Source organism: Hippoglossus stenolepis, chromosome 20, assembly GCF_022539355.2.
Source record: "Hippoglossus stenolepis isolate QCI-W04-F060 chromosome 20, HSTE1.2, whole genome shotgun sequence".
Classification (NCBI taxonomy): domain Eukaryota; kingdom Metazoa; phylum Chordata; class Actinopteri; order Pleuronectiformes; family Pleuronectidae; genus Hippoglossus; species Hippoglossus stenolepis.
This window is the reverse complement of record NC_061502.1, coordinates 9,885,440-9,906,131: the sequence shown is the minus strand read 5'-3', so window position 1 is coordinate 9,906,131 and position 20,692 is coordinate 9,885,440. Positions and strand designations below refer to the sequence as shown.

The 20,692-nt window shown below is 39.7% G+C and overlaps 1 protein-coding gene across 1 annotated transcript; it reads left to right on the top strand.

Annotated features, from left to right (window-relative positions):
• Window positions 1-11,856: 11,856 nt before the first annotated feature.
• On the top strand, window positions 11,857-19,627 carry LOC118099520 (CSC1-like protein 1). Its single transcript, XM_047338188.1, has 20 exons — window positions 11,857-11,876; window positions 11,968-12,028; window positions 12,174-12,211; window positions 12,341-12,487; window positions 14,223-14,331; window positions 14,806-14,876; window positions 15,030-15,110; window positions 15,466-15,583; window positions 15,822-15,955; window positions 16,385-16,522; window positions 16,760-16,913; window positions 17,007-17,113; window positions 17,200-17,286; window positions 17,404-17,469; window positions 17,647-17,809; window positions 18,127-18,232; window positions 18,431-18,598; window positions 19,007-19,126; window positions 19,224-19,258; window positions 19,457-19,627. Exons 1-20 carry the CDS (start codon window positions 11,857-11,859, stop codon window positions 19,625-19,627), a joined length of 2,094 nt encoding a protein of 697 aa, XP_047194144.1.
• The last annotated feature ends 1,065 nt before the right edge of the window (window positions 19,628-20,692 follow it).

The following is a 20,692-nucleotide window of genomic DNA, read 5'->3' as shown; positions in this document are numbered from 1 at the left end:
TGTGTGTGAGAGACTGTTTTAGGGTTGAGGATGTAGAGGTGTTCTGGGTGCAAATGAAATAGCTGAAACGTGATCTAGCAGGAGTGGAGGAGGAAGAATGGGATACTGTTAAGTTTCAGTATATTCTGTGCGATTTAGTCATTGTGTGACTATATTGTGAATAATGCATTTGTTTGTTTTTTTTAGTTTTTTCCCTCGGCCAAATCTGTTTATCCGTGAGAGGAAATGAACATGTAGCTTGCTCATCGTCCACCAGTTTCAGTGTCTTGGCTCAAAAGGTCAATCCTCTTTTACGTCTGCAGTTTATTAAGACATCCAAAACCATTGTCCTTTCTCTCTTTAGTTCTTGAAGGTATTGTTTTTCATTTCCAGTGGATTGATTTCAGGCAGACTAAGTAGTGCTTAAATCTATAGTTGCTCTGGGCATGTAGTGTAGTGTATCCTGCAAATCGAATAGGGAAGCATATCCTGCGAATCCCATTCATAAGACATTAGGCAGACATTGGTTTTTCTCGTTTACCCTGGAACAGATCCACTAGTTGTGGTCGGTGTAAGCAATGTAAAGCCTATTTAAATTACACTTAGAGAAGCAGGATTGGCTACTGTCCAACAAATGATTGTAGACAACCCGATCCCGTTTTGGTCCCTTGGTTTCAATTGTATTAATTTCTTTACAGATCCTGAAAGCCATGCAGGAAGGAACTTTATTTAAATGTAGGAAAACAACAAAAAGTTCTCATTCATGCTGGAAGACAGTTTAATTACTCTCACATCAGGTCCGTACTATTTGAAGTTATAACCCATAAGATTTTCAGTGCATTAAACCCTAGTTGCTACTCATATTGCTCAGTCATATCCTGTCAGTGTCGCAATATATTGTAATTACTTCTTTGGAAAGTCATATTCACTGGAGATTTCTGCTATTTCCCATGATTCAGATTGTCTTCACACGCACAGGGTATTCATAAGAATTCAGGAATGTTTGCATTAACTGTTAGTTTGATCTCATTGATATCATTCAGATTACCGTTAGAGCTGTATCAGAGTATTGTGTGAAGTTGCTGCTAATGCTAACTGATCATCATTTCCTGATACAGCTGCTTTCGAGGGTTGAGATACATTGAATGGCTACTTTCAAAAATGTCAACAATAACTTGTATCAAAAAATTGGGTCGGATTTGAATGAAAATCTAAGGGTTAGAACCAATTCCAGGCAATTCCTCTCAAGAATTTGCAATCTGAAAAGAACACGGGCAGGTTTTAATAATTCTTAATGTCTATTCATTCCCATGCTTGGCTATTCCCATGCCACACTGCAGTTGCAGGGCTCTGTGTGGTGGCTGCAATTGTCTAAACAAAAGGGCTCGGTCTGGAGTCACATGCTTGATCAGCAGCGGTGATTTCAGCTGCCTGGCCCTCTGCCCTCATGGCTAATGTAGTCCACCAACAGAAAAGGGAGGGAGAGTGGGGTGACTTCACCACAAAGTACCCCACACAGAAGAGAATACACAAGGACAGCCCCTCACCAACCCCTCCACTCACTCACACAGACAAACACACTCTGAGCTTGTTGCTCAGGATGGCACCTCATTAGAGTTGGCAGTGTAGGTGGAAGTTTTGGAGTTGCAAGCCACAGAGTGACACACACATACACAGCACTTCATTTGTGTTTCCCAATTGGCCGGGAAGGAAGTAATACTTGGAATGAAGCGGCCTGTTTCTGTCCTTGTCCCGCTGCTCTGGGAAACTCACCTCCCAGGCGACCAGCGTTGCCACGGCACTAATCCTGACGGACAAAAGATGGGAGTGCCACAGAGCACGATGCTGCTAGACGGTCTCATTGGTTGGCATGATCCCACGCGATGCACTGATTGGCCAGTGCCATATTTATATACAAATTGGAGCAGTCAGAGGTCACATCCATCGATCTTGGTGGTGACATGAAGGAAACCTGACCCCAAAACCTCAGAACTCTAAATGGGCTTAATTCCTATTTGATACGTACACATAAAAGCACATGCACACAAACACAGCGGCTCTTTTTTAAGTCCAGTGGCCTGGGAGTGCAGTATTAAGTGAATACTGAAAGAGAGGGAGTGAAGTGACCAAATAATAGTGTCTGTGCTGTACAATAGCACAGACGACAACAATACCAAGAATGCATTGAGGGCACTGGGTTCAGTGGGTTGCACACCTAAACAAAAACCACAGTCACAGAGGTTTTGGATTAAGACTTGATAAATATTTTGATCCGGAGAAGGGTGTGTTGGGTAAACTAGTAAAACCTCACAGAATTGCAGATCACTGCGGTTCTATTTGACCTGCTGTGACAACAGTCTGTTAGAAAAAAGTAATTATTATCATTAATATGATTTATCTGTTCTCCTTAAATTTCCAAGATTATTCTTTTACTCTCATTTACTATTTGTCGGTATCTTCTAAATCTAATTTGTATCTACACTAAGATTAAAAATAGATTGATTGGTGAGGCTAATATGCTAAAAAGAGCTTATTGGAGATATACTATTAAGTGTAAGTCTAGCCTATATGTCCTCCAACAAGGAATTCCAGTGCAAAATTGCAAAAAAGATAAATTAGAGATAAATTATACACCTTCTCTCATCACATAATTTGTCCACCAGAGAGCGCTGATGCTATATTTTTTTAAAGTTACATTTCTGTCTTATGTCTTGGTCAGGGCAAGGAAATACTCGTATTTCCTTTTTTTCGGAATTAAATGACGTGGATGCCACTCTCGTGTTTATAATCATTAAGATACAGGTAGCGTTATTAGTTTAGCTTGGATTAGCACAAAGATTCGAGCTAGGGGCAAACAACTATCCTAGCTTAGTCTGATCACATCTAAAGCTTGATAATCTAGATGTAATGTTTAGCATGTTTTATCAACTCATGGTTGGAATCTTAATAAGTGCGGTAGACCTTCAAACATCAAAGGGATATTCTCCATCTTGTCCTATGTTCTAAAATAAAGAAATTATTGTGATTTTACAGTGGGCTATGTGCCTGACTGAGCTACGTTAGCTGTTTGAGAGTAAGATCAATCTTTTATTCCAACTCTTGGCAAAAACACAGCTAATATTATTTTAAAGAAACTAATAGCAACAAATATTTTACAGGTTACCAACACATTTCCTCAAAAGAGCTTTGTTATTGGATCAAAGAGAATTACAAGGAAACTACACATGGTGCTCAGTTGTTTCCAGTAAACTCAATTTGGGTGTTAGCATAACCCTGTATTGCCTGAATCAATTATTACTTTGAATTATTACTTAAAATGATTACCATTACTAACTCATAACTTAAATCACAGACCAGTAAATATGTAAATTCGTTTTTGTATTGTGTGCTGCACTGCACCTTGTGCAAAACCAAATATGACTAATGTGGACATGTGATCAAGCTGTTTGAACAAGATAGTCTGCAGGGAATTAGATCAAACTTAAGATCAAACACACACCCATTTCAAGAAATCAAGAGCCATGTGTTATGAAACTGAGCCAGTGAATTTGTGGTGTTTTCCATCAGATCAAAGTTTGGTGTGTGTGTTTTTTGAACAGTTGTGCACTGTAGTTGTAGCTGCTGCCATTGGGACTAGGCTGCTTCCCAGGCTCCGGTAGCCTTAACAGCCACATAATGTCTTCACTGAGTTAGCAGAAGGCAGTGTCCAGCAGCGAGCGTTTATTAAATAGATTCAACCAACGGGCCGTATATCAGGTGTCTGATATCAAACTTCCATCTCTTTCCCAGCTCATCCTCAGAGCCACATGGGAATATCTGCAAGTTATTAGTGCCCCCGCATCCAGACCCTGCACAGCTTTCTCATGTGACTTTGTTGAGTTACAGCATGTCTTTTCAAATCTGTCTTGAATTCTCTTCGTACAGCAGTCAGGCAGTGTTTGTGTTTGTGATTCATCAAGGAACCAGTGCCATATTGTGAGTTTTGCCACCACTTCAAGCATGTTGAAGATCATTTAACACTGAGCATAGTCCCTTTATGCTTAAGCACACAACCACACATACAGACACACAATGAAATCATACTTGAGAAAGAGTCGACAAGTTAGGTACAGTAGGGGTTGAGTACAGTCAGTAACCTTTGCATGCACTCAGACCATACACTGCAGTTATGTCACGCAACAAAAATTACTATAGAGGTCTTTCTCAGCTGAGGCAGGCACCGTGGTGAGAAAGGGGAAAAGGGCAGGAAGCAAAGGAAGCAAAGGGAAACCGAGAGGGAGACAATATTAAAAGATCAGGTGAGGAGGTGGAGCTACTGGAACTGTCGCCCAGTAAACTGTCTCATACCAATGTCAGAGTAAGTTAGAAATCCTCAACAAACACTGTGCATTTGTCCCCCTCTGCTGCTTTATGAATATTTCAGAAGTTCAGCACCTCAACTGCAGCTCAACAGTGCCCCCAAATGTTAAGAATGGTACATTTTGCTCCTGTTGTATTTTAATAATAATAAATTATACGCCGCCTTTCAAGAGACACAAGGACGCTTTACATGTGTCGGTAGGGACAAAAAGAAAGAAAAGAAAAGAAAGTAATTCACACAAAACAGGACAGAAATAGACTGAGCACTAATGGCAGGGTGGAGCTTTAACTGAGGCCAAAGTGAACATGTGGTTTTTGAGATTTCTGAAGCTGTCCAGAGATGCATCATTGCCGATTTCAGCAGGGAGAGAGTTCCAGAGGGTGGGGGCTGCAAAACAGATGGCTCTGTCTCCAAAGGTTTGCAGTTTGTTGTTGAGGATGGAGAACAAACCTGTGTTTGAGGACCGTAGCTTTTGGAGCGGAGTGTAGGGGTGGAGGAGGTCAGTATGGTGGGGCTAGGGCATGGAGGGATTTATAGGTGAGAGGGAGGAGTTTGTTGTTGATGCAGGCCTTGATCGGGAGACAGTGGAGGCGGATTAGGGTCGGGGTGATGTGCTGCCAGGGCTTAGTGCGGGTGAGAACCCTGGTGGCAGAGTTCTGCACATACTGAAGTCTGTTCAGGACATTGTCTGGTTCACCGGACAGGACACCATTGCAGTGATCCAGGCTGTGAGGTGATGAAGGCATGAATGAGGGTTACTGCCACAGAGTCGGGGAGTGAGGGCCTGTTTTAAAAAACAGATAATAACAATAAATAAGTCCTATTACTACCGAATACAGTTTTGATACAATGCACATTTTAAAAAAGCTGCAAAAGTACCTTAAATAGAAAATAAAGGTTGACCTGTTCAAACATTCATTCACTAAATAATAGTTAATAATAATAGTTTCTTTCACCTTGAAATAAATCCTCTAACCATGGCAAAATACAGCTTAAACATTCTGGGGTCAAAACTCCTGAAATACTGATACAAATATTTTTTCTCTTATCTTATTAAAGAAGTAAACATATTTTGCTCTTGTTAGTACACAAAAAGAGGGTGTGGGAGGTTGTTATTAAAAGTTTGTAGGAAGTTTTACTAACAGAAATTATGCTAAATGGAGGATCATACTTATACGACAGAAAACACAAGGGATGTAATTAAAGAAGAGAAAATGTGACAAGGTCAAATTAAACGGGACATGACGACAGAAGCGAGAATAAACACTGGAATGGAAATCTCTGCTGAGAGACAAAGGGTTTAAGTCCGACGCCGAAGCCTCCAGTTTTCTGTTGAACAGGTAATTTACCATGCTAATATAAATTCAGTTTGTTGTTTGATAGATCCCTTCTATAACTAAGCGCCAGATATGGAGTGACACTTGCGAGCTAGTTCAGGCAGCCAACTCGAGCTGCGCTGCTCCAATCATGGGACATACATCATGTGACATACCTCACTCTCCACAATCATCTATAATAAACACCCACCCTATTAGGCGGTCTACTTAAGCAGAGACATTTTCCCATCACTCCCATCTATGTAATCATATCTGGGGGAGTGATTAAGTCGGAGCCTAGACGCCAAACACTAGCCTGTTCTACTGTTGCAATAAACATTTGAACGTGAGTTGTCTGACTGAACTACAATGTTTGTATTTAGTAAATTTTGGGCCCTATGAAGGAATGTGTTATTGCCCCCACCGCCCACCCCCCAAACCTAAACCACCCACCAGCCTGGAAAACCCATTTGACGACTCATAGTTTAATAATTTGTAGACTGGTAGCTCAAGTGTAGTGAAGTGTTAATTACCCCTAATACTTACGAATAATTATCATCATTGACCATTGATGTATGAATGTCAGAGGTACTTGGGTAGCATATATCATTACTGTTATCTTCTCACAAAAATTAAATTCAAAGAGTTCAAAATCAGTTTTGAGGAATTCATTAAAATTCATTGCATTATTCAAAATATTAAGGAAGGCTTATCACAATAACACATTTCGTTGGATGATATATTGTCTTATTATTGAGAAAAATGATACTTGTCATTCTGGAACTGTGTTATTGTGTACGTGTGTGTGTGTGTGTGTGTGAGAGTGAGTGTGTGTGTGTCTGCTCGCTCTTCACACACAAGCTGACAATCACACTTATTTAGTCTTCTGCAGTGTGTGGCAGGTGCACTTAGTGTGCGCACAGAAATGTGGACTAACACAGTCCAGCTGCATCGCTGTAGGTTTATGAGTGGTCACTGCTGCCATCTGGTGTTGACATTGCACCTCACAGCATTACCACAAAGGCAGCCCATAACATGACGTCTGACTCATTACACTGAAAGTTTTGAGGAAGTGTGGAAAAGGAAGCAAGTCGAAGTAGAGATTTTCAATATGAAATGTATTTTCTGTATCTCTCATTCACAAGTTGACTTGTTTGATGGAGTGACTGCACACGTGTAGCTGGCAAAGCCTGCTCATTGGGAGTGGTGTGATTTGGGACCATGGCTCAGCAGCCAACAGGCCCTGACTCTGTCGATAATTTCTTCGATTAATCATCGAATAAAAAGGCAAAAGCTAGATTTGACCCTTTCCAGTAGTTTATCTTTGTCTTCTTGCACAATGCTGTTTCTATATAGGCATCATCTTAATTATGATGATAATTCCAGTTTCAGATACCAACAGTTTAAACAGACTGCTAGGAACCTGGGTGTGACACTCGACAGTCAACTCTCCCTTACTGCCAACATTACTGCAACAACCCGTTCGTGTAGATACATGCTGCACAACGTCAGGAGAATACGTCCACTTCTCACTCAAAAGGCGCCGCAGGTTCTGGTCCAGGCCCTGGTCATCTCACGCCTAGACCACTGCAACTCCCTCCTGGCTGGTCTGCCTGCAAGTGCCATCCGACCTCTGCAGCTAGTCCAGAATGCAGCAGCTCGACTGGTCTTTAACCTACCTAAATTGACTCACACTACTCCGCTACTCCATCTGTTTCAAAACACTAGTACTTGCGTACCGTGCTGTGAATGGATCGCGTCCAGTGTACGTACATCCAGGACATGGTCAAACCTTACACCCCAGCCCGTCTACTCCGCTCTGCATCTGCCAATTGGCTTGCTGCTCCCTCACTATGAGCTAAACACTCAACAAAATCACGACTCTTTGCTGTCCTGGCTCCTAGATGGTGGAACGAGCTCCCCATTGACATCAGGACAGTGGAAAGTCTACACATCTTCCGCCGCAGACTAAAGACACATCTTTTCCAAATACACCTTAGATAAAAAAATTATATATTAGAGGGGTTTGAGCAGTCGTCCTCTAACCAGAAGGTTAGTGGTTCGATCCCAGTCTTCTCTAGTCTGCATGCTGAAGTGTCCGTGGGCAAGATACTGAACACCAAATTGTCCCTTCTCATAGAGAAAGTGCTGCGCATAGATGTACTCTTTCAATGTGTGTGTGAATAGTGTAAACCTTCACTGTAAAGCGCTTGATCGGTCATCAAGACTAGAAAAGTGCAATATATATGTTTTGAGTCCACAAAACACTTCTGGAGTCTCAGGGGTAAACTTTGTTCGAGCAGAATCCAATAAAATTGAAGTCAATGGTGAGTCCTTCTTCGGACGAAATAAAACAACAGAAAAAACATAACATGCCTCCATACTGCTCCTGTGGTGTAGGCTTAAAACATGGTTTAAATTACCTTGTTTCAGTGGAATATGAATGTTGGGGCTTGTGGACACTTGGATGACACCACACGAGCAGTATGGATGCATGTTATGTTTTTTCTGTTGTTTTATTACTTCTGAAGATAGGCCACTAATCAGCTACACTGTTTACCCCTGAAAACCCCAGCTTGTAACTGAAAACAAATGGATTTTCTTTTCTCCATACATTTTTATCACATGTAACATACTAATCCAGTTTCCAACCATAATTTTTCAAGTGAACTGTGGACTATTATTAAATGCAGGGACAGCTGTGTTATACTCCTCAACTATTGAATTTTACAGAATTATATTATTCCCAAATGTGCTGTGTGCTAGGATGGTTCAGTTACGTTGCTTCAGTCTATGTAATACTGGCTCCAGTTCCAGAGAGTCTAAATCGGCTGGTTGTCATGGGACAGGAAATCTTCAATGTCACTGTTGTGTGTCAGAGAAGTATTCATATATTCACAGCAAAAAGAGGGACTACTTTACACCTTGAAAATTGATTTCAACAATCAGTGGTATCCTAACTTCCATTTCATTACATCTGGCATTATTCACTTGGACTCATGGATGACCTGATTAGAGTTCGATGGTCAAAGGTCAAGGTCTCAGCGCCTCAAAAACATGTTTGATAATTTGTCACTTGGATGCAAAGATGAAGGGATGCGATTTAAATGTGAATAGGTAAATGTCACAGTGACCTTTTATAAATCTGGGGGAAAAAAATAATTTTGTCGAAGTAAGTAGACAAAAACTACACTGGTTGGCAAGGCCATACAGCCGCTGTGGCGTAATTGAATAATCTGTTGATTATTTTTTCGATTAATCAATTGTTAATTGTATAAAAAGACAAAAGCTACATTTTATCCTTTCCAGCAGTGTATTTGAAAAGCAACTTTGTCTCCTTAAACAGTGCTATTTCTATATGTATTACAAACACCTGCAACTTACTTATGACTGTAATTCAAGTTTCAGGTATCTACAATGTAACTCTGACTAGTTAGGGCCCGAGCACTGTCAGTGCTCGGGCCCTTTTCTTTTGATTATTTGCTTCAGGGGGGCGTTTTGTGGGCCTAGACTCAAGGAGCAGTATGAAAAAAGCAACAGGAAGTCAGCAAATGAGGATTTAGTGGCCATTTTTGGCCATTTTACGCATGTATTTTAACAAACTCCTCCTAGAGCTTTCATCAGATCAACTTCGAAGTTTGATCACACGCCATCAAAACAAAAGGTTGTTGTATCTGTATAATGTCACAGTGTCAGTGGTCATAGATCCCTTTGATGTCTTAGATGTTGCAAAGGTGAAGGATTTATATGATCTAAAGAGAAACTAGAGTGTTTTTGACCTGAACAGATCTATTAGTCTGTATGTAGTGATAATGATAGCACCACCTACAGCCAAAAGGAGGTACTTAGGTTGTTGTGTCTGTAATGTCACAGTGTCAGTGGTCATAGATCCCTTTGATGTCTTAGATGTTGCAAAGGTGAAGGATTTATATGATCTAAAGAGAAACAAGAGTGTTTTTGACCTGAACAGATCTATTAGTCTGTATGTAGTGATAATGATAGCACCACCTACAGCCAAAAGCCACCTACTTAGGTTGTTGTGTCTGTATAATGTCACAGTGTCAGTGGTCATAGATTCCTTTGATTTCTTAGATGTTGCAAAGGTGAAAGATTTATACAATCTTAAGAGAAACAAGAGTTTTTTTTTACCTGAACAGATCTATTAGTGATAGTGATAGCACCAACTACTTCGAAAAGCAGGTATGCCTCGTTTTAAAACTTTAATTCGATTTACATAAAATTTTCCCCATTAGGTCTACACTTGATGGACCGTAATGTGTGGACGCGTGGTCCAGCATCCCGTGACTGACGCAAGTGGTGACGTGTTTAACCTTCCCGTATGGGCTAGGTTTAGGGTTAGGGTTGTCCAATCAGCCTCAAAATTCTGTCACATTGTTGTTAAAGATCCACCAGTTAACCTAGAGAAGAAGAACTGCTGTTTTCTCTTCAGGTTCATACCACACTGATGCTGTGCTGCTGTTTTGTGTGAAATCAGCTTTGAACATTTTGCAGCTAACAGGCTTCACTCAAGGTTTAAATGTAAAGTGTGCCCACACTTCTGACAGCTTGTCTCTGTTTATCTTAAGCGGTGTTAGTCTCTGACATTTTTCAAATGTGTAGTTGTCACATGAGCTACACAAGGGCCGGTGGGTAGTTTACTGCCCCCACCTCAGGAGGCGTTGCCACAGTGTGTGCTGTGTATTATTATTATTATTAGTAGTAGTATTATTAGTATTACTATTATTATTAAGAGACTCGACTATCGATTTTTTTAATTAGTGGCCAACTAATTTCAGAATTGATTAAATTGATGAATTGGTTACATTAAATGATTAGATAAATTAATTAGATAGTTGTTGCAGCCCAGCTCATTTTCTAGTTTACCTTGCACTGAAATGTATCTGCCCCCTTAACAGAACTGTATATTATTTCTTCTTGTTGTTTGTATGGTTTATATGCGTGTGGCAACCAACGCCAAGGTGCATTACCGAATGATACAAACTTCAAAGTTACTGTATATTACTACTTCTTGTTTGTTCGGTTTATTGGTGGGTGGCAACCAATGTTAAGGTGCATTACCGCCATTTACTGTGTTGGTGCACTGTTCTCGCAGCTCAAAATTTGAGCCCATAAAAGGTCAAAGGTCAAGGTGTCACAAAGAGAGCTTTGTCTCTCTGATCCACCTTTTCTGTCTGTATGATAAGCATGATGAGGCCTTTGATCTTTTTTCTTGACTTTGATGGATTTAAGGCATTATAGACAAATCTATGTGTTTATATATAAGGAAAAAACACAATGACACTAGCATACAGGTTTGATACATGGTTGCAATACCTTTGTCATAGAAGGAATATTCCTTTCTGTACTTCAAACCAAATTCACAAGTCAGTAGACTTGTTGAACCAGTCAATCTTTAGAGCTTCATCCTTTGTAGTTTTCACAAGCAGTGCTGAATTTTAAAGAAAATTAAGGTGAGCAAAATTATGGATTGACTTTGGCAAAGAGAACTTCTTCTATAAAATGTTACAAAAGATGCTTAAAAGATTTAAAATAAAATATGACATATTTTTAACCAGTGTTTAGACAAAGCAAACAATTTGAAGATTCCACTTTGGACCCTGTGACTTACATTTAGTGGAAAAAACAGTCACAAAGTTCATGGATAAAAAAAAAAGACAGACTACATTTTTCTTCACACTGTTCTTCTCTGGGAGGTCATTTCTCACAATCTATCCTATTTTCTCTGCAGATAAGTTCTTCTGATTGAAGAGCAGGTTCCACTCCAGCGATGCATGCCATACAGTGGTGGCAAAATGACACTCGCCACTTTGGAGCCCATAAACACATTTTCCTCCCACAAAATGGTAGCTGCTACGACCACGACAGCGTTATCAGTGGAATCTTCTTGGGAGGAGTGCCCGTCGTTTTAGCAATTAATGTTTGTGGCTCTCTGGTATGTATCTTACTTCTGATGCTCTAATCAAACTAATATAGAGTCCTGTGACCCCAGTTGTTTGTGTTATGTCTTCAGAGGCAGTAAATTGTGTTTATTCTTACTAATAAATACATTTTCAAGTATAAAGAAAGTCAAATGAAGAGACAGCTATAATGAGCTATAATGACTTTTCTTGTCATCTACAGCTGCTTCTATTATTGTTCTGCTTCTTAAGGATGAAGTTTTGGGACCATGGGCGTATAGCTATGGTTGCAGCCAACAAACGGTCAGTTTACAACTTGACAAACAGGAGGCTTCAGCCACGTATGATAGACATAATGAAAAGTGCTGTAAACCAATTGAACTTTGTATTCCAGGGTCATGGAGGAAGGACAAGCCAATGAAAACACGCCAAATGAGCCTACTGAGGCTGAACAGGTATTTAAAAGAAAATTGTTTGTTTGCCCATCTATCCTATAACTTCTGGGGCAAACAACGCATGGCAAGGGGAAAACACTGTTTAGTCAGTCCGCTATCAATATTATTGTATGTTAGTTTGATCCAAATATGTCTTTGTCTTTAGGGATTCTTCTCTTGGATTCCTTTCACCATCAATTTGAGGTGAGTGACTATAGTTTGATTCCTCCTTTGTTGATCAATGTTTCTCCACTTGTGGCTCATCTGTTTTATCATGATTCATATACAAGATGTGTTGGTTTCCTCTAATCAGTGTCTCTTTGTGTGTTACAGTGATGAACAAATAAAAGCTAAAAGTGGCCAGGACGCTGTTCACTACTTATCCCTTCAGCGTCATCTGATCTTCTTGCTGTCGATCAAGAGTGTCATCTCCCTGTCAATCATAATGCCTATCAACTGGAGTGGATTCTTACTAAGTCAGTGAGACACTGTCTCTGATTACAGCTCAAATGTACACAATGATAAATGACACAATGATATATGACACAATGATAATAATATCCAAAAGTTCCTTTACATATGTTATATACTGATTCAGGTGTGTTTTTACTAAATAGTTTCTGGTGGCTTCAAGTGAATCAAGCGATCAACATGGAGGGGTTGAACTGTTTCCACTTCATAATCAGTGTCTTGTCTCTAGATTGTGATTTTTATTTTGTAGGTGGTTTTGTCTGAACCCTGGCTAAGGTTGCCTGTATTTTTCTGTTCACGTTCTTGTCTCAACCACACTTTAGTTTAAAATGTGCTGTTTATCTCTTTCAGGTGGTGTTGCAGTGCATTTCGGAAGGATAACTATTGGGAATCTTCCAATTGGGTAACTACTCTATCAGAGTATGACATTTAAAAACTAGAAAATTCCTCCTGCCGAGACATTTTGAATGTGTGCCTAGTGCTTGCTGCCGGCTCAAGAGAGACATGTATAAAAGCTGCATGTTTATAACATGATCCAGGTTGGTGAGAGAGAGAGACTGTGCCAATTTGAGAGAGAGAGAGAGAGAGAGAGAGAGAGAGAGAGAGAGAGAGAGAGAGAGAGAGAGAGAGAGAGAGGGAGAGGGAGAGCGAGAGAGAGGGAGAGAGAGATCCAAACAGCCAGCAAAACAAAAAATAGTAACGAACGCAAAGACTAAAGATATATCCGACTGGCTACTGGCTTGTATGGCTGTCTACAGATTGCCATGTGGCCCGCTCAGTAGTTATCCTCAATACCTCTTTGCCTTCTAAAAACGTGCTGCTGCTTGAATCGCAATATCTAAGACATCAGAGGAATCTTTCCTGGCTAAACACACTGGAAAAGAGAAAGCTACACTCTAGCAAAGCCCTTGAACAACGTGCGATTATTCAAAAACTATAAGTCCTATCTGTGAAATAAAAACAACGTGAAAATCCCAAGACTTTGCCGAACCTACAGATATATTTGTATTGGTTAGAGTAAAAATATTTGACCTTTGGAGTGAGTTAGAAAAGTGTGTCTCCTTCCAGAAATTTCCTCTCAAAATTAACATTAGACCCAATGGGGAAGAGACAGCTCTATGCTTTAGCGCAGTCCTCGAACAACTGCTTCTTACTCAAAAACTAGAGTGAGAATCCTGAGAAGACTTTGCCGAACACATGGATATCTTTTTTATTGGTTAGAGTATGATCAATTTCCTCGCAAAATTTACATTAGACCCAATGGAGAGAGGTAACGGAGAACTAAAGTAAAAAAAATGGATACAGACAAATGTTTAGCTCTGATAGATTTCATAGTGGCATTTCTGCGAAGCTACGAAGTTTTCCTACGTTTTGATCTAAAAATCATGTATGACAACCTCCATTTGTGGCTTTGAGACCAGTTTAGGCACACACAAAGTAGCTGAAAACTTCTGCTGAAATTTATGGCAGAAGAACTAATAATAATAATAATAATACCAACAATAAGAAGAAGTAAAGGGAATAATAATGTGTCCAATGCATTGCAGTAAACTGAAATGCATTTCCTAGTGGCTATACCACTAGGCACACATAATAATAAGTATACAGAATAGTAATATATGGCCAATGCATTACATGCATAGGCAAACATAATAAATGTATAAGGATATATGAGTAAAGGTTTGCATTGCATTGTGGTTTGCTCATACCTAAATGTTTCTCTGTGTCTTCTGTTTGCTTCCAGAGAACTCCTGTTATGGGTGCACCCAGTGTTTGCAGTTGTCTATTTGATCCTGACAGTTTTTGTTCTGATAAATCACACACGTCAAGTAAAAGACAGAAGCAAAGAGACGGTGAGTTTATGATTACTCAGGACTAGACTGTAAGATTTGATGTTATTTTTCGGGAACGTTCTGAGAGACTTTTTTCCGAAACTGTTTCTATTAATTACCTCCGCCTATAGGTTATGTCTGAATTTGTTTGTTTGTTATTTAGCAGGGTAACAAAAAAAAAGACAGATTTACATTTTATTTTGCGGAGGTGTGGGGCATGACTCACAGTAGAAACCCATTGAATTTTAATGCAGGTCCGGATCAGGGGTCAGATCCAACAGTAATTTTTGTTGATTTCATAAGGGGGCTGTTAAGCCTTGGCAGAGGTATACTCTACATCCATTCTACTCTTAATATTGGATTACACCTGTTTATGAGGACCTAAATGCATAATAAAAGCTACAACTGATTATAGTGTGGTGAATCACATTCATTTGATGTCACTAACCTGTGAGGAAACGTGACTGTTGTGTCTTTCTGTTTTTCACTTTGCAGACCAGAAACACCTTGATGTATTGTTCGGTTCCTAAAACAGCGACAGAAGAAGAAATAAAGGCCCATTTCACGTGAGTGGACTGAACTGTTTCCTTCCGCCATCTCCATCTTGTATAAAGTTTACTTATATACTAGATATACTTTATAGGTTGATGCACCGCACTTGCATGTTACTGTCCATAGTAGCCACCTGCTCCTCTCCTCAATGTCCTGTTTTTCTACAGAGAGGCGTACCCGACCTGCGAAGTTACCGCTGTAACCTTGGGCTATGACGTGACCAATATTTTGAATCTTGATCAGGAAAGGTAAGAAATCAGAAGTAACTAAATAAAAGAAAAAAAAAAGTCTCTTGCCCTCTATGACAATGAGAACATACTAACATGTGTAAGTGAGCAGGTAAATATTTTGTATTATTATTATTAATATTTTTAAAGGAATAGGTGGCTTGCAGCTATAATCCCACAGAGAGAATTGTGAACTCTACTGAACGTTGGAGACATATATACTGTTCAATATTTACATATATGTATGTCTGCAAAGGAAATGGTACCAAGCACCAGCATGAGCAGGAAATTCTATGTTTAGAAGTATGTGTTTAAAATGATAAGGCTTTACTTTTACTAAGTTAAACCAGTTTTTATGTGTTTGATTTTTACTAAGGATTGAATCAGGAGAAAACCTACGCTACTACGAGCATGTCCTAGAGAAAACAGGAAAATCGAAGAAGATCAACCCTTGTGTGTGTAGCCACCTCTGTTGCTGTTGCAACTTTCAGGAGGTGAGATCGAACAGATTATAATACCGTTTTTTTCTCATTGTCTTGATGCTTTTATCTTATTTTTAAGCCATGATTTGTATTGAAAAATACATTGGACTAAAGACAGTTTTTGTTGGTTGTATCATTGTTTCTTATTTACAGGCATAGTAAGTGAAGCAAGTGTGCAAACTATTTTACAGCAAGAGATTAGGTAAAGTTGTAAACATTTAAATCATTGTGTCTGTGTGTGCTCCCTCAGGTTGATGCCATCGAGTTCTATGCAAATAAAGAACAAGACCTGCTACAAAAGATGAGGAATCAGCTGGAAAAGGAACAACCACGCCCCCTGGGGATGGCCTTTGTGACCTTTAAGACCAATGCCATGGCCAAGTTGTGCGTAGCTATTTGATTGTGCATATATCTGTATATTTACAGGTGGGACAAACGTCTGTAATATTGGATGTAACACCTGAAAATGATAATGTAATCTAGGGGAACAGTAATGCAACCATTACTAGCTTTGGGTTATAGTTCTAGTTGTTACTGTATCAGTGATGGATTCATCCAACTCAACTGTGCTACTGTTTCCATTTTTCAAATTATGTTTTTTTTTAAATGGAGCAACGTGCTGTTGTCAGTGACACTAACATGGCTATCACGACACACAGTATGTTGACTATGATAAGATGTTTGCCGACCTGGAAGCGGCAGAATAATGTGGGCTGACTGTGCTTGTCCTCTGGCCTGTTCAGAACAGGGTACATGTTAGTGTTGAGAGCTGGTTAATGTGTATCAACAACTGCTGTTGTGTACTCACCATAGAGTTCTGAAAGACTTCAACGCTGTCAAGTGTCATAAATTCTGCTGCGGAAGGAAGCCCAAGTCTTCATCCAAAAGCGAAAGTCTGAAAGTGACGAATTGGAGAGCCGAATTTGCATCTTTTGCCAGATCTATCAAGTGGTAAGTCCACACTGAACCCATGTTCTCCATTCACTCATCATTCAGTAAAAAATGATCATGCTAATAAAGTGAATAATTTCATCTGCAAAATAGCTGTTAAATATCAACACTCTTTTGAGTGTTGTGCTTTAGTTGCCTGATGAAGAGAAATAGAGAGGAATAAGAGTTGACCCCTTTTCTATATGTTGTGCTGACTCTTTGAGTGTAACTGTCCTGTTGCTTGTGTTTTTCCTTCAGGGAGAATCTGGCAGTGAAGGGTTTCAAATGGACGGGTCAATTTCTCGTAGTCAATTTGGCCCTCTTGATCCTGGTCACATTCCTCACGACTCCCGCCATGATGGTGAACACCTTGGACAGGTTCAATGTGACAACACCCATCACCGATCTCATGGTGAGACTCACACATGCAGACTTGCATATATTTGTCACAAATTTGGGTTAAAAGCTGAGAATCTACAGTTTGTAATGTTTTTTTCCACCTTAGATTCCCATTGTCAGTCAGTTCTTCCCCACTCTACTGCTGTTGGTGTGTTCCTCATTGCTTCCTGCCATAGTTCACCATTCTACAGATTTGGAATCACGCTGGAGCAGGTATTACATACACACACACACACACACGCACATGGTTCCTCTTAGCTGAGAGGAAAGGTTTTAATCCAGCTGCTTCTGTCCCCCAGTTCCAGTGAGCAGCTGAGCACGATGCGGAAACTCTACTTTTTCCTGATCTTCATGGTGCTCATCCTCCCCTCACTAGGACTCACCAGGTAATTTGTGTTGCCATCAGTTTTAATAAGCAACAGTTCCCAGCATCCACTTATAATATATAGTTCATAGGTTAGCAATTAGTGCGTTTTTGCAATGCTTTTTTTGGGTCTTTTCAGTATCGCAGGCTTATTCCAATGGTTGTTTCAACGCTTGATCCACGGCGTAGGGACAGTGAGGTTTGCGTAAGTAAATTTCTCTTTTCTGCTTCTTGCTATTTTAAACTTTATTATTATAGTTTGTAAACATAATTCAAGTTTCTTAAATTTTTCTCATTTTCTTTAATCCATTTTCCTCGTTGGTTCTATCTTATTGTCGTCCTTTCTTTTATCCGTTTGTTTTCCTTTCCTTCCATCCACCAGGTGTGTGTTTCTGCCTGACCACGGAGTGTTTGTTGTCAACTATGTGATCACAGCGGGTTTCATGGGATCTGTGATGATTTTGCTGCGGTTGCCAGAGTTACTGCTTTATATCATTCGTTTGGTATTTGCACGCTCTGCGGCTGAAAGGAAATACATCAAACAGGTAAGTCACAGTATTATACCTGAACTCTTAGTGAAAACAGAAAAGGCTATCAATCTATAACAAATACAAGTTATAGTTAATAACTTATTGTTAAATGTATTATACATGCTTCTATGTTCAGAACGGGCTTTTTCTATGAGGGCATGTAGGCACAATCTTTGTGTGTTTAGGTCTGTAAACAGGAGGGCAGTAATGTAAACATCTTAAATTATTAATATTATTCTAACAAGTCAGATTCATGAAGTATTTTTAAGGAAAATTTAAACAAGAATGCAATATTTTTCTGCAATTTACTTCATTTTGACTTTCTCTTATAGAACCAGGCCTACGAATCTGCATATGGGGCCATGTATGGCTGGACCCTCTGCGTGTTCACCATTTGTGTGGCTTACAGCATCATTTGTCCCATCATTACGCCTTGTGGTGAGTAGTTAGGTCAGCTCTACACCAACATGCACCTGTTCCCACTCAATTCACGTCATTCTCTTGATTACTCCATCAGACTTTACCAAACACCTCAACGTCACTTTTTCACTTTTAATGTGTAAGACATATAGCTGGTCATTTCCATGGTGTGGTTCTTAATGGTTGTGTGTGTGCGTGCGTGTCTGACTCCATCAGGTCTACTATTCGTGATGATAAGGCACTTTGTGGACAAACACAACCTGTACTTTGCCTACCTTCCCAACCCCCTTGATAGCCATGTCCACATGGCAGCTATCGATATGGTCATGGTGGCACCCATCCTCTGCCTGATGTGGCTTTACTTCTACTTTTTCGACACAGCAGGTGAGAAACAAACATGCGTTTAACCTGAAAGCGTTAACCTCAGCACATTCACTAATGGTACTTAAGCACAAGTGGTGAACTGCATCTATTGATGTTAAAAACCTGATGTTAAAATTTAAAACAAAAGCAAAACGTCTGGACTTTGCATGTGGTCATTCTACATTCATTTACAGAATCTTTGCTATATTGCTTCAGCTTGTTACTGAAAACTAATGGTAATTCTTCCTCCATTAATTTTTTATCAAATGTAACACAAAAATCTGTCAGATGATCCAGTTTCACTCCATAATGCTTCAAGGGAACTGTGGACCAAATATATGTAATTATAATGTGCTGATGTGACATGCAGCTACGTTATGAGAGAAGTCCTCATGTCAGTATTTCTAAATGCCTGTGTGGTGTTTCTAGGTTTCTTGAGCCCCATAGCTATGTTCACCATGGTGTTTCTATTGATCGTTGTCGTCGTCTGCATCACACACAAGTTCTTTGGCTATTTCAAATACCTCAGCCCACAAAACTATAAGGTGAGTTTTTGCTTGTGAGTGCATATGTCAGACACATCTTCACCATTCCTCAGACCGAGCCAGTCCTCATATTGTTTGTGTTCTCATGCAGGTGAAAGAAGAGGACAAGGAAGAGGTAGCTGAGGAAGAACAAGAGGTACTGTACTTGCCCTATAACAACTTCCACAGCATGAATAAATATAATACTTTTAACTTATCTCAAACAATATCCACAGTAAAATAACAATATTGCAATATTGCATCAAAAACCTCAGGGGAAATAAAAGAAAACACAAAAGTAAGTATTGAGAAACACAGTTCTGTTTTTTCAGTACTTTGTATTGTATAATTACAGGTCTACCTTCCCAGAGTGCTTTATCCTGAAGCACCTGTCTGTGCCATGATTCTGGAGACTAATGAAGCTGCAGACAACAGCCTGGCCATCAGAACCAGTCCATTGTGGGATGTCCGGTTCACTGATTCAGTGCATTTCACTGATACAGACAAATTAATCTCAGAGACATGATCCCTGCCACTAACCCTAACCCTGCACTGTCATCATGTCTTTGATAAGGCAAGAGAACAAATATTTGTATTAGTATTTCAGGCTTTTTGTCAATACGTTTGTTAGAATGTTTAAGCTATATTATTTGTATTGTTGTTCTAGGTTTTTCAACTTTATTTTCTCTTGAATGTGTTTGCAACTTTATTGTATATTTTAACAAGAAATAAACCCTGAAAGCAAAACTGTAAGTGTTGGGTGGTTGATTGCTTAGATATTTTTGTATCTTTTCTTAAAAAAGAGGAGCAACTGAACCATTCGGACTCCTTCTTTTTTAAATGTGCATTTTAAGGGTTTGGAACCGTGATATTAGAAGCAGGTAAGGTCCGTGCCAATCAATTCCAGGAATGGAACAAGCAAATCTCAGTAGAATTTTACAGTAGAAGCCGCTTATAGTGATCACGTTTGTCCCGGGCCAAAATGATTACTATAAGCAGTTGATCGCTATAAACGAATAGCCTCTGTATGATAGTCCCAGAACTTGAGGGAAAGGCAACATTGCGCACACACACACACGTTTGTACAGCTGTCTTAGTGAGGACACTGATTGGCATAATGCATTCCCTTGGCCCTTACCCTAACCCTAACCATCCTAACGAAATACCTAACCCTTAACCTAACCTAAACCTAATTCTAACCCTAACCCTAAAACCAAGTCTTAACCCCCAAACAGTACATTAAAGGTGGGGGGGTCACAAAGTGAGGACCGGCCAAAAGGTCCTCACTTTCCCAAAATGTCCTCACTGTGTGTGGTCCTCACAAAGATAGCTGTACAGGAGCACGCACACACACACAGACTACGCTCACTTCTCTCTCACAGACACACAAACCGACACCAACTCAGCTGACGTCTCTCATCTAATATGTCTCGCCCTAATTTATGGGACTATTATTATGCTGCCCAACTAAAAACTACAGTTCTTTTGTGCCAAAGGCAAAAGGAAAGGAGAAAATAATAATAACTCTATTTGTAAAGCCCTAATAAAAGCCATTGATATCATATGATATTTGATGTCAATGATATTTTTT